Source organism: Macaca nemestrina, chromosome 6, assembly GCF_043159975.1.
Source record: "Macaca nemestrina isolate mMacNem1 chromosome 6, mMacNem.hap1, whole genome shotgun sequence".
Taxonomy (NCBI): domain Eukaryota; kingdom Metazoa; phylum Chordata; class Mammalia; order Primates; family Cercopithecidae; genus Macaca; species Macaca nemestrina.
Genome location: NC_092130.1, coordinates 63805619 through 63820321, shown reverse-complemented (window position 1 = coordinate 63820321; position 14703 = coordinate 63805619). Strand labels below are relative to the sequence as shown.

Sequence of the window (14703 nt, the reverse complement as noted above, 5' to 3'; positions counted from 1 at the left end):
GCCAAGTAGCTTTCCCAAGCACAAGTGTTTGTTGTTTTATTTACTCCAAAGCAGGGGAGCACTCCTGCTTCAGCTAAAATCCTAGCATATGGGAACCAGGTCCCTCCTGGCCTGTCTCCAACCCCCCTTTCCTGGACTTGCCCTGCCAAGCTCTCTCACAGACCCCGCACAAGGCCTGCTGAACCTTTTGCTTCCCAAAGAGCACACTTGGTGCCTTTGCAAAGGATGTCCCCTCTGCCTGGGCTAGTTGTTCAGAGAACTCGTTCTTTAAGAACCAGCACAAATATTGTGACCCTAACATCTAGGGAGCTTCATCAGTACTTTGTTCTTACCTCCAAATGGCAACTACAATGGCCATGTCAGTCTCTCTTTGCAAATGAGGAGGTAGAAACTACATTCTAGTCAACTTTGTGCCTAACAGAGCCAGGCGCTATGGATGTAATTCAAGAAACACAATTGGAGATGGCAATCTAAAGGTTACTGGGTTACTATAGGTATGAACTGAGGCCTCAACCTGCAGCTTCCCACACTCAACTGACTTAAAACATAAAAAAAAAAAAAAAAAAAAAAGTCAGAGGGTCAAAAGTAAAATACTATAGCTGAAGACTTATTAAAATAATTGTTTTAAAAACACCCCTAGAGGAAAACCTGATCTAGGCATTTCATAATGCTCTTTTGCAAAAGAAGAATCAAGCGCTGTGTCCCAATATACCTCCAACCGTGTCTACTGGGTTACAAAAGATAAATGCTAACAAGGAGTAAAATCCAGCCCCCTCCACCTTATTAATATGTAAAAAGACTGAAGTCACATCTGTGCAAAGATCTATTTTTAGTGGACCCTACATACTAAAATCCTAGCCTTGATCTCTTAAACTATCAAGCCTACCATAAATGTTTGATGATGAACAAGCCCATAAAAAGAAAATGCATAAAATGAATAGAAGGAGCCAATGCGTGCTCTGCCTTTTAATTACCGATGGCTTCTGCTAAAATCCTGCTCCAGGCTGGGTTTGAGCAGAGAAACCGTCAATAATTTGGGTGGGGGTGGCTGGGTGTGGACACTGCAAACAAATACATCAAACTCTATAGTTATGTACGCTTTGGAAGCCAGATAGAAATGGAGGAAAGAGTAGAATCATACCCACAAAGGGTGGGGAGAGCAGCTTGAAAAGGAAAAATTAAGAGATAAATAAAAGCATTCAGGACACAAAAGATAATGTAGAACAGTCAGGTTTTATTACTTTTAAGTAATAAAGAGCCTTTTCCTTGCTTTTTTCCTTTTTTCCCTTTCTTTCTTTCTTTTTTTTTTTTTTTTCCTTTTTTACAACATACATTAAGTCGTGAATCAGATGTTAGGGGATGTGGAGATGGAAGGAAAATTGGTGACATCACAATATTTTTACAACTTTATAACAAATACAAATCTGAATTTGTTGCATCTACCAGTGTCTAGCAAGGGTGGAAAGCAAAGGCACACTCGGGTTTATGGACCCTCCCCCCACACACAGTGGGGAAAACAAATGGGAAGAAATACTTAAATGCAGAAGACCAGCTCAATACATGTGGGTATTTTAGGGTTAACACCAGAAGTGATGGGTTGTGGGGGCGTAGGAATGTGGATGTAAGTTTTGACACAGGTCTCCTTAACAGCTGAGGCAGTGAGGCCCACAAATACTGGACAAGACAGCCGCTCACGTCAATGATGGGTGCTGTACAGCCAGTACTCTCGGGAGTCAAGCATGGGAAAGAAGGGGTCGGGGGATACAGACCCATCGCCTTCCTAATTTCTGCATTTCTAGAGAAAATTCAAGGAAGAAAACAGTATTTCAATTTCTAGAAAATACTTCAGGGTTTCAGGGGACAGAGTTTACAGGATGTGAACATGGATTCCATTACAAAAGCCAAAAAAAAAAAAAAGTGAAAACAACCACCACCATCACCTACCCCTAAACAACAGCAAAACTGCAATGGACTTTTGGAACAAAGGGCTCTCACCCTCAGCTAAGTACTTAGGTCTGAAGGCAACCAACTGATTATGGAGGCTCCACTTTTTCACTATCCAACTCAAAACTGTCATTGTCAGTCTTTTTTTGAATTCTTTTTAAAGACAAAACTAAACCCAGAAGATCCAACTGGAAATAAAAACAGACAAAGAGACCACCAAATATACTGTATAACTGTTTAAAACAACAACACTGCTCATGGTTTACAGTATGTGGACAGTTCCTTTGTTCATGATAGAGTAAACAAAAGTCCCTTTTGTGTTGAGCAAATGAAAACCAAGGGGAGAAAAACACACATCACCTCCCATCCCCTAAAAACAATAATAACAAAATAAAAAATAAAACAAAAAATCCTTTGCCCCAGTCAACGTTTTTGCAGCATCCATTGTGGTCGGACTTGTACCTGGAGTTACTCATTAATCACAGCAGGGACCAGCCTGCCTGCATCTATTTCCATGTCATTTCTTTGTGTGCACTGCATGTGTGTGCTATGCACATGGCTTGGGGACTCCTCCCAGGTGTCTGCCCAACCACACACAGCCTGCTCTCTAGCCAGTGGACACAGCAGAAAAGAGGAATGGGACGTTAGTCCCTTTTCTGCTAGCAAATCCTTATTTGCTAATCACCGTATTGAAATAATCTAAGGGAAGCAGGGAGCTCTCGAGGATGAAAGGGGATTTCCCACCCACAACACTGGGGTCCATGCTTGGCAGCACAGCCAAAGGGTGGTTCGAGTTGGCACAACTAGAAGGCAGTGTGCATTGGAGGGTGTGGTGCTGCCCAGCGTTCTCAGGCTGTAGCATGACAACTATCACCACTGCATTCTTCCATCTGCTTGACTCCAGTTTTCCAGAGGGCTGGAGGGGGGGTGGGGGGAAGGGAGGGTTAAATAAATATCTGCACTTATTTCAAAAGGGGGAAAAGTTGATCATAACGACAGTTTACACGTGTACACAACTCAAGGTGTAAGGCACAAATTTACATGTGGAAAACAGGCTATTCACAGATGTAACCCCACGAAGAACCCGTGTGATCAAATCATTAATTTATGCAAGGTAGCAGCCAGCATATTAATTAGTTCACACCGTTTGTGGATTTTGTTTGCTGTCTCACATGCAACATGAAATGAGATGGCATATTGCAAGCTGGTGCCTTCACAGAAAGTCGGAACCATGGACAAAACCATGTTGGCACCAATAGGATATGATGTGCCATTCTAAAATCTTCTCTCCTGATTGCTTTAGAAATTAGGATCTGGAAGGACTTTGACATGAATTAATTTTTTTGCATGTTTATAGGCCAGAGACCTGACCAGCAAATGAACTGATAGATTTAAATAAATATTCCTCTCCTAACTTTTTCCTTTAGCTACAGACCAGACAGTCCAAACACAAAGCTCAGAATTCCAGCTCCAACTTATTTACTCAGTGAATTTATTGTAAAAATAAAGAAACTCAATTATTCCAGTTAATGGTTTTCACGTTAAATAGTTTAACTTTCAATGGGCTTTCGGAAGAGCTGTTCATAGGATGATATCTGGAAGAGTCCTTTCCTTAAGGAAAAACAGGGTGAACAATAAATAAAGAGTTACTTGCGTTAACCGTCACGTTATTTCATTAAAAGAGAGGAGGAGCAGAAATCTACGACATAGTTGCCCAACATGGCATTTATCTGCTGTAACAGAAAGCTGTAACACTGGCGGGCATTTCACAGTATTTGCGCATAGTAAACTTCTGCCATTGTTAAAGTCTGAGTTAGAATTATCAATGAATTCTTTTTTTTGTCTTTTTAAATTTTCATGATTTTAAAAAATGTATTTGTGTTTTGCAGGTTGGAACGCAAACCCAGTGTGGCCACGTCCCGTTAAGTTATGGACAAAATGTTTCAGTTTCTGTTCACCTCTGTGTGTGTGTGTGTGTTGTGTGCATGTGTGTGTGTATATGGGGGATGGGGTAGGTATGTGCTTTTGGCTCATGTTTGTGATGATAACTGAAGTCTTTTGTGGGACCGACCTATTGTAGGGTGTGGGGGAAGAGTGAAGGAAGAGAATGGAGGTGAGTCCCCGCCGTTGCAAACCTTCACCAAACCACGCGGCCCAATTTTCGTGCGTACCCCTGTGTCCCAGAGAGGAGGACCCAGCGTCCTCGGCTCGTCCTCGGCTCTGCCGCGGGCCATCTTGGTCTGGTGGGTACTCGAGGCAGTTGAGAACCTTGCTGAGCTGAGCGGGCACCTCGCCTTGCCTGCTGGTTCGACACCTGACCCCCTCCCCCTGGGATTATGTACACGCATCATTGGGCTTCATGGATGTGGAAAGGGGAGCAAAGGAAGGTTTAGGGGGTACGTCCGGCTTTAGTGAGGGCGTACGCTTCAGCCCCGACCTCGTCAGTGAGTTGCAGGCGTTGAGGCTGGGCTGCCTGGAGACAGTCACGGCCTGGCCAGATGGCTGGGAGCTGTGCACCTGGATGGAGTCCACCCTCTGCGGGGCGGGCGGCGGGTTGTCTCCCCTGCCAAAGCTCTGGTTTCTGGAGAGGTGAGAGGAATTGGAGGAGTTAGTATTGTTTCTTTTGAGAGTGGTGGCCTGGTGGCTTCTCGTGAGCGAGTTCGTGGGGTAGCTCCTCTTATAGTCAACCCCGTAGGAAGAGGAGTGGTGCATTTCCAGCCGCTTGCTTAGACCGGTCTGAGACAGGGAGGCTCCCGGGGGGCCCAGGGAGGCCTCCCGTTGTGGAACTTTAGGGGGCAGGCTGTCCAGGTTCTCCACAAGGTTCACCCCATGGTTGGGACTCTTGCTGCTGAGATGTTCCTTGATGGTCTTATACTCCAAGGTGGCTGCCTGGTCCTCCAGCGCCATCTGGGCCACCTCGCTCATTTTGGGCTGGTCCACATACTCATGCTGGTAGCCCTGCTGCGTGATGGGAAGGACCACCACGCTGGGGATGTGGCTGGGGGAGGCCCGCAGGGGCAGGTCCGTGGGAATCACAGGGGAGCCCATGGGGGGCAAGTCCTTTGTGCAGGCATTGATGAGGTTCTGGTTCCTCTCCCACTCGCGGCTGCCGCGGCTGGGCTTCCGCTTCTGCTGCAGCGTTGGAGTGGACTCTGGGGTGGGGAGGGCGGTCAGGTCCAGGTGGTGCTGGTCTGCTTTAATGAGCATCTTGGCCGTGTTGCCCGGAGTGGCGAGCTTGCCGTTGTGCATGAGTGGCGTGAGGATGGCCTCCGGCTTCGGGTCTTTGGATTGAGTGTCCCCAAAGAGGCCGCTGAGCTTGGTGACGCTGCTCATGGAGCCCCGGCGCGAGTGGGTGAGCTCCTTCTCCTTGCGCTGCACCACGGCCACGTCTTTGCGCCGGTGATCACAGACGCAGTAGACGGTGATGCCCGAGAAGACGGCCCCCATGACGAAAGCCAGGATGACTGCAATGGCCAAGAGGGTGACGGGAACCAGCTGGTCGTGGCCTTTGAGGTAACTTTCCCGAATCACTCCTGCAATAGACATCGCATATGGCGTTAAGAAATGAAAGCACACCCCGAGGCTTGTTTTTGTTTAGCATTCACCTTGTTAATTAATAACAGTAATAAGTGACAATAGCACCTCTGCACAACTTGTCTTCCAAGCTCAGCTTGCCAAACATTAACTAATTAATCCTCCCCAATCCCCTCGTGTGCAGTATGTAAATGGACTCCATTTGTAGCCTTCTTTGTTGTCTAAAAAAGTGCTGTTCAGGCCGGCTGCCATGGCTCATGCCTGTAATCCCAGCACTTTGGGAGGCCAAGGCAGGTGGATCACGAGGTCAGGAGTTCAAGATCAGCCTGGCCAAGATGGTGAAACCCCCGTCTCTACTAAAAATACCAAAAATAAAAATAAAAATAAAAAAATAAAAAAATTAGCCGGGCGTGGTGGCAGGGGCTTGTAATCCCAGGTACTCTGGAGGCTGAGGGTAAAGAATTGCTTGAACTTGGGAGGCGGAGGTTGCAGGGAGCGGAGATCAGACCACTGCACTCCAGCCCGGGCGACAGAGCGAGACTCCTTTTCAAAAAAGAAAGAAAGAAAGAAAGAAAGGGAGCGAGTGAGGGAGCGAGTGAGGGAGGGAGGGAGGGAGGGAGGGAGGAAAGAAGGAAGGAAGGAAGGAAGGAAGGAAGGAAGGAAGGAAGGAAGGAAGGAAGGAAGGAAGGAAGGAAGGAAGGAAGGAAGGAAGGAAAGGAGGGAAGGAAGGAAAAGTGCTGTTCACTCTCTCCAGTACCTGCACTTTCTACCCTGCTTCACTCCATGGAATATGGGAGGTTTTGGCTTTCAAAAGTTATTTATCTTTCTTTCCCTCTTTATGGCTTTTTAATCTTCCCCTCCTAGAATTGGGATAACTAAGTTATCCTGAGTCTGGAGGAAGAGGCAACAATTTTACGCATGTTAACCGAACAAATCACACAACACTCTAGGCTTCCAGTTGGGATGTTTTCCGATGACCCCCTTGTGGCCACCCGAGCCTCTGTCTGGGGAAAAGTATGTTTCCCTTTCAAGCAACTAGAGGAAAGACAGTGTGTGTCGTTTTTATTTACACTGAGAGAATAAAGCTAAAGTTCACAGACTACAAATGTTTGTGCTGATTTTGCATCACCTCTCAAAAAAAAAACAACAACAGTGCAAACTCAATTTCAGGTGAATATGCTGAATATTTGAATGAAGCTCTCTCATTGGAACTGAAAGAAGATTTAGAAATAAGACCATTTGGGGCCCTGTAGTGGGTTTAAGTGTTAGGTCCCATTATTGCACCTAGAGTTTGCTGTCACAGTGAGATTTTTCAGCAGAGCTAATCTCTTCAATTTAATAAAAATTACGTGACTATACCCGTCCATAATCTTACACTACATTAACCAGGAATCAGTGTTTCCGAAGGAAGGTGCTTTCACTATTCCTGCTTAATCAGCCACCCAGCTGAGCTACTCTAATCAAATGCAAACACTGAAGCTTTTATTTTTTAATGCCAAGTGAGAATACACATCACAATTGTCAGATCTTAAGTGCTTGATGCAGTCGCTAAAAAATAAAATCTCAAAGACCTCAATTCCTGCCTCTGGAGAGTGAAAGAACACGAATACATTAGAGGCACTGCATGGGCTGCAGAAATGTAAACATTGTTCCTATTATGGAAATGATAGCACGACAGAAAATGTACCTTCTCTGGTCTCGGGAGACACATTTTTCATCTACTAAATCAACTCTTTCTGGAATATATTTAATGTATTTTACTGGCAGGTATCAGTGGCACAGAATTAGAATGAAAGGAAATAAAAATCTCTACCCCTTCCCAAACCCACAACATGCAACCCTTAAACTTCTACTGAAATGTTGTCTTTGTCACAGCTGAGACCTTGAAGCTTTGTCATGGGGGTTTTTCTGCTAAAATATTTTGATTTCTGAAGTGATGGTTTTAAAACCCAGAAACCTTAGCCTGAAAAGTACATTCTCTTTTTCTTTCCTTCCTAAGGGTCCTCCTCCCTTCAGTTGTGACATCACAGTTGGTTGCTGTGGAAATGATTGTCCTGTGACAAAGGATTGTGACTTAAGTAGAAGCAGCAAATATCTCTTAAGAAATAAAGATTCTGTGACCCAACAAATACCCTCGGTAATAAAAGGCAGTTGAGGTAATTCACCATAAGGAAAGAGCGTGCAAGATGGTAAGATATCAAATAATTTCCAAATGTGATGCTTTTCAAATATTTCCAGATTTATCTCCATCAGCTATTAAGGGGTAGAAACTGAGAAGCAAAAAACAGCCGGATAATTTGGCTGTAACTCACACCTTTTATGTGTGAAGCTCCCCAAACAGCAGGTTGTCCTGCATTCAAATATATTTTAATACCTATTCACCAAGGAAGTGTGCTAATGAAAATTTTCTTTCTTTCTTAAATTTGCATTTCCTTATTATGCTAAAATAGCAACTGATTTTTCTTCAATTTTGATTATGTATGGGGTTCTACTGAACATCATTTTTAATCCCCTACATATAATTGCACACAAATGTACACCTGTGGATAAAATGGGTTTTAATTTCCCTCATTGACTTGGTGATTTCAGTGGGAGTTTAACACAGGCTAGATCCCAGTGATGGGGTAGGGGTGTATTACGTATGTTTTTCATGGCTATGAGTGTTTCATGAAACCCTTCCAGGCAACCAAATTTAGGGGGACTGGATATTCCCAATAAATGTGTATTATAATAGGAAGCTATTTATAATTGACTTTGGCATTCTATTATTTAAATTGCCCTCTCAGTTTAAAAGGAACATGGAGAGAGTAAAGCTAGAGCAATCCATTGGTTTCCCTGGGAGGATTGCAAATTTTTCACATGTATCCATTGCTTCTTAGCCTTACTTGTAGCTCCCAAATATCATTCTTCTTTCATGTCTGAAGGTCCTTGGCTATTTTGGACTCATGAAAGCTACTTATTCTTTCACTGGGAAGAACTCTTTTTTAGTGGATGATATTTGAGTTCAGGTTTTTGGTTGTTAACAAGTTAAGTAGGATCTGACCTTTCAGGAAAATGGTATCTCAGACAGATTTTTTTCCCCCGTCTCATTTTGTTATATAAAGAGTGGCCTTAAAAACATTTTTGCATCTCTTCATCTATCCATGGGGAGGCACAGGGCTTTCCTCATCTGCTGGTGTAAATTCAGAAATGTCCAAAGATAGAAACAGATCAGAGAGTAAGTTGAAAGTGCAGTTGAAGAAGATAAGGTAAACGTTATTTTTGGAAATGCCTTTCAAACTTAAAGCTTTCTGCTTGTATCATGAAAAAGGCCAAAGAAGCATTCACAGAAATGATCAAGTCAACTTTGTGGCACAGCCATTGTGAAGGCTTGGAAACAGCAGACTGGTCAGTGGTGGTGATGTAAGCAGCTAGAGAAGATCTCAGTGGGCTTGGAATTGCAGGCTCCCACTTACTGGCTGAGCGACCTTTTGGCAAGTGGTTTAACATCTCTGGGCCTCAGTTTTTTAATCTGTAGCATGAGGTGAACACACCTAATCTTACTGCCTTACTGGGTTGTTACAAGAATCAAAGGAAATAAAAAATAGGAAAGAGCTTAAATGCTGTAGTTTGCTGGATAAATCTAAAGCTCAAAAGAAGCCACAAAGGAGGAGTGGTGGGTTAGTGGCTCACAAAGGGCTTCCAAGTGATAGTCGCAGCTGCTCCATTGGATTCCATTTGCTATTGGTCTCCCACTGGAGAGGAGTAGACCTGTGCTTCCAGGTCTAAACTTCATGCCTTCTAAATGCAGGCAAAAAGGTGATATGAGATTTCGAAGCAATATAAGGGAACACATACTGTTTCAGGATGCCTATAGTTACTGAATTTTGAAATAATTAAAACAACAAAAGTGGAAAATGTTGGCAATTATAGTTGGATTCTCAGTGGAGTACAAATCCTGGGCAAGTACCACATTTTTTCTGCATTTATAACCCTTGCCATCCACAGAGCTTTTAGTTGGATAACTCAATACTCGATTGCTGAATAAATGGCTTTTCAATACATTGTAGAGCTATTTTTAAATGAACTTCTAAACTTAGTGGGTCATCTTTAGAGCGACTACCCCCTTGCTTTTGAAGTCATGGAAATAAATTCTATCCAATCATATAAAAGAACTTTAATAGTAGCATCTATCAGACAAATAAAAATAAATCTATAAAGGTGCTCAGTAATTTGCTCAAAACAATAAGAAGAGAAACTATTTCAAAAATGAAATTAGTTCTGGGAAAAATCCAAAAGAGTCGATGACGATAAATGGGTTATTTGCAACAACTGAGTGCTCCAGTGGAACTGAATAATTAGAAAACAAAAATGCATCCCTGCAAAGGGCAAAGGGCAAAGGGCAACAGGCTAGAGCTGAGTATCCCTTGCTTCAGATGTTGCATGGAAACCCTGGGCAGGTGAAGGGCCCTTGGAGGGTGGTATACTCCCCTCCTCAGGTATCCTCCCACTGCAGAGAGAACAATCAGAGTTGGCTTCTCTACCCTAGGGTCTTGAAATTCCTTCCTCTTCCAACCCCTGCATCCTCTTCTGCTCTCACCAATTGAAAATGGGGCATTAGTAATGAAAACAATATTTGAAAAATCCTTTGCATTGATTCATTAACCACCAGCTATTTCTCACCAGTCATAAGGTACTAAATGGTTATTCTTTCCACCTTCCTATTGCAGGAAGCAAGGCACACCCTGGCTTAGAAATTTCTCTGAAATCATGTCTTAAATTGGCAGAACTGAGAAAGAATAGAATCTCCACTGTTTTTTTTTTTTTCCTGAGGTGAGAGTTTTCAGATGCTGGAGGGAGGCCTCAGAGAAGTAATTTGAAGTTCTTTAGAGTCCAAAGCAATGAAAAGATTATGAAGGACCCTGCCCCCAGGCCCTGCAACATGTGATTCAAAATAAGAACAATTGTAAACTGTAAACCAAGAGGAAGCCCAGTATAATTCTGACTTTTCCTATGATGACCATGTTAATAAATTTTGAAATATCAAACACTACATTCCTTATTTTAAAAAATGTTTTCTAGTAGCCCTGCTCACGGATACTATTCTGTGCAAAGGGAACCTCGCACCAGGCTCAGACAATTTGCTTTAGAAATGATGTTTTCCCCTAACTTAGGGTTGGGCTGTGTCTTTATTATCACTCTCCTAGTATAACAAGGTTTTGGCTCCAAGCATCTTTGTGGCTGCCTTCAGCAAACATTTACCAAGCACTGCACTAGGTGTCGGGGAAGGACAACGATGAATGAGGCATAAACCAGCAGGGAAGAAGGCAAGTGCTTGCACACAACTCCATCCAAAGTGTGGCTATGTCATGAGATATATCACTTCTGCTTCAACAGTGGGCAAAAGCTTTACATTGGAGATGGTATTTGAGCTAAGCCTTAAAGATGCACAGGATTTTAGCTGGAGTGGAGAGAGCAACAAGAACTGAGGCTTGGAGGGAAGGAAAGGGAAGGCCGTAGTAATAGCAAATAGTCTAACTCCCTTCTAGTCTCTTAGGCTATAGGCATGAGCCACCCTTCCATACGCTAGCTTGCTTCATGGCTCTCATACAGGCTGTTCCCTCTGCCTGGAATATCCCTACTCACTTTCCCACTCATCAGACCCTATCTTTAGGGCTCAGCTTAAATGGGGAAGCCTTCTCTGACTCCTTAGGCCAGGTAAGTTCTTCTTTCTACAAGTGTCCCCAGAGTTCTGCATTTCCTTTATCCTAAAATCATCACTAGTATGATACTTGTTTTTCTCACCTGGACTGCTAAAACTCATCACTGAATCTTCAGGCAGAAAGGTGCTCAGTCAATATCTTTTAAATAAATAGTAAAGGAATGCATACATGAATGAGCACTTGTAGAGAAAATATAAGAGCAAGAGCTAGAAACATCATTTGGAAGGCTGTGGACAGCCTTGAATGATTAAAAAAGAGGTTTAGAAGATCTGCCACTCATAGAAGGAAAGTTCTTGGTTAATTTATCTGCAGTTTCTCTTACCTGAGAAAGCTAACTTTCAGCTTGCTCTGTTCCACATCGAATCCATTATCGAAAAACTCTTGGCTTCAAAGAGTCAGTATCATTGCATCAAAAGCACAGCTAGTCTACCTGCATTTATTATTACTGTTTTTAAAATTAAAACTTTCAATCTACTTATCCCCTGCACCTTACACAAACAGCTGGGAGATGTTATCTGTCCTATCAAAATGTGAAGCAAAACAGACAAGCAAAAATACGTAAAACCAATCGCACCTATTAAGCTAAATACAAAGGAGGAGCTCTACTCACCGCCACCCCAATTACCACCCTAAGTGTGTAAGACCCAGGCAGCCAGTAACCTAACTCGAAATGGTTAAGTGTGCACTTTCCCCTCTCACCCCCTTTCACTGGACGGCCTGTTTCTGAGCTGCTGTGATATGATGGATGTGTCTGTCTCCATAGTGAAGTGATTAATAGGCATCTGTGTAAAGCGGACCCGGTGACCACAAAGACAACAAAGCCTCTCTGTGTCCTTTAGAGAAATATGCAAAGGCAAAAAGGAGGATGGACATTTCCTCCATTACTGAGCCAGAGAGGGTTTGTGTTGGGTCTGAGAGCTAAGAAAGATGGCAACACACCAAGAAAAGCCCCGGAGTAGGATCCCCTAAAAATAGATTCTTGATTCTGCTTTATAGTAAGACAAGCCTACAATTTCCTTGAAATCCTCATAACAACTTGAGTGAATGGAATCTAACAGCCCAATTTTTCTTGTTTGCAAATCTTATTGCAACAAAATGCCAGGCTCACGGTCCTGCAAGACAGTGTGAATGAATGAACTAATCACGAGCCAAGCATCACCCCGCTAACCACACAGAGCCCGCTGTAATCCCTATTAAGAGGAGAAGAAAACAAACGGGAAAAACCCTAACTGGAGACAATTTATTCTCAAAGCCACACCCCAGCCAAGAGATGACCACACTGAAAGTGAAATGGGAACTCTCTGTGGTTATCTGGGCAGGAAGCAGCCTTCTTCTTGTCTTACGGCATAATGTGAACCAGATGGCTTAGGAATAAACGGACATGCCAGCAGCCATGGAAATGGGCTTGGAGTTTGTAACTCAAACTTTCCTGTTCCCTTAAGTGTGTGCATGTGTGTGTGTGTGTGTGTTTCCTGGCAGGCTACAGATTAGGTACCAGGAGGCGCCATGGTCTTCAAGATATATAAAGTTAATGACTGACCATGCCAAAGTAGAGGTAGCTTCCTGGCCTCGCTATTTAATATCCTCAATTCAGAAGCTATTTTAAAACTCACATATTGAAATAATGCTTAGTGTGGTTGACTGTAGACGAACCCACTTCCACTTCCATCACCTTTAAAAGTGATGCATTTTTTGTTGGGATGTCATCACAGGAATAGAAGGGAGAATGAGCCTGGAATTCATTCGATTTCATTTTTTTAGGGAAGAAACAGCTTCATTTTTCCCTGTGTGCTGGGAACGCTCAGTTCACTGTTCCTCCACTGCTCTACTGCTTTAGAAATGGCATTGCCAATGGGAGTGCTACAGCCAGAGCACGGACTGATGTCTAGACTGAGGGTCATGATAAGATAATTTTTAAAAGCCATGCCCTGGAATGTTGGTTTGTGGTTTCATGTGTTAGAACTGTTACTGTCCCTGTAAAGGTAATGATTCTTTTATGTTGGCAAAGTTTTAGCAGAGTCTGCAAGGAGTATTTTCCTGCTTTTTGAAGTTTTCTTTCATCAGCTTTCTTAAATAAGACTAGAAACACAATGTCTAAGTGATTTCTAAAACTAGACAAAGCATTTCTATTTTCCAACTTCCTAGTCCCATCTTCTTCCTTTACTCTCTCATAGGGCATTGAAGCCACAAAATGGAGAAGTGGACCTCCTTAAAAAATTGTGAAATTTGGGCCAGTCTTTGCTTGGATTATTTGATTACTTGCTTTGATTTTTCTCTATAAACAAAGATAAAACAGATATGAAGAAACAGGTCTGGTTCAATACTGCTAAATCTTCCAACTTGAATTTTCTAGAAATGTAGTTCTTGAGATCTGGTTAAAGATGAGACTGGGTGTTATTGGTTAAGAACATAAACTTTGAGCTCATAAAGACCTGAGTTTGCATGTTGGCTCTACAAATAGCTAACTGTGTGACTTTGGGCATGTCACTCGGTCTCCAGGCCCCAGTAGTGTTGGCTATAAGATGAGCATTGTTGGAAGGATGAAATAGGTTGAATAAATGAACACAAAGCAGTCGGCATTGTGCAGAAAATGTGTTAATGCTCAATTAATAATGTAAGGACAGTGTTTCTAGAATGTTTGACAAGTTGCCTGTCTTGTACAGGGTCCAAGATTAGACTATTTTAACGCAACACTTTGGTAGAGTTCAACTGTGTTAGCCAAGAGTGGAAAAATAAGGATTTAAAACTACAACAAAAGCTTGACTAGTGAACTTAAATAAGACAGCCCATCAGCAATGTGGAAAATGTCCTGAATCAGTGCCACTCAGCATTAACATCACCTGGAACTAGTTAGAGACACAAATCCTCAAGTCCTGCCCAAAGTTTCAGCACTAGAATCTCTGGGTTAGGCCCAGAAACCAGGCCTCCAGATGATTCTTATGTTCCCTAAAGCTTGAGAAATGCTATCCTGAAATGCCATAAATAATATTCCAGAAAACACATCTAAATGTTTAGCTTTAAAATCCAACCTCAGACACCACTGAGGCAGTATATAGCAAGACTTTCAAAATAATCTGTAAAATAAATAATAAATAAATGCACTAAGTATTCCTTGGTGTTCAAAGTATGTTCTACATCTTTAATAGGTCTCATTGGATAATTTCTTTACTGTGGTTATCAAGCTCTGATAAAGAATATGAAATCGACCGTCTTTTATTGGAAAGACAATCAAATTCCTAACACTTTCCCTTGGTTTCTGTCAAAAGCATGGCATATAGCGCAAAATACTGTGCTGCTACTCCTGCAAAAGAATCAACCCGATTTGCTTGCACCAAAACGGCTGAAAAATGCTTGTGGTCTCTATTTGCTCTGGTATGAAAACATGGCGGGGGGGAATTTCTGATACTCCTCATGTCTGTAACTGTGGCCATCAGATAGTGACTGGTACCACAGAGCTCACGTATGTCCTAGACTGGGTCAGCCCAGGCATAACTGGTTCTCAAGTGCAGAAGAAGCAGAATGC

At 42.8% G+C, this 14703-nt stretch overlaps 1 protein-coding gene and 1 pseudogene across 5 annotated transcripts in view; both read right to left on the bottom strand.

Moving 5' to 3' along the window:
* Window positions 1–1214: 1214 nt before the first annotated feature.
* LOC112423358 (uncharacterized) lies at window positions 1215–2806 on the bottom strand (annotated as a pseudogene).
* LOC105500010 (semaphorin 6A) overlaps window positions 1215–14703 on the bottom strand; it is a 133040-nt gene continuing 119551 nt past the window's right edge. For 3 of the 5 annotated variants that reach the window (XM_011772917.3, XM_011772915.3, XM_071098576.1), the window contains one exon: window positions 3280–5477. In XM_011772917.3, coding sequence (XP_011771219.1) covers window positions 4279–5477 — 1199 coding nt within the window. In that variant the 3' untranslated portion in view covers window positions 3280–4278. Of the gene's footprint in view, window positions 5478–14703 lie in introns of all 5 variants that reach the window. The other 2 variants (XM_011772914.3, XM_011772916.3) reach the window with 1 other exon arrangement.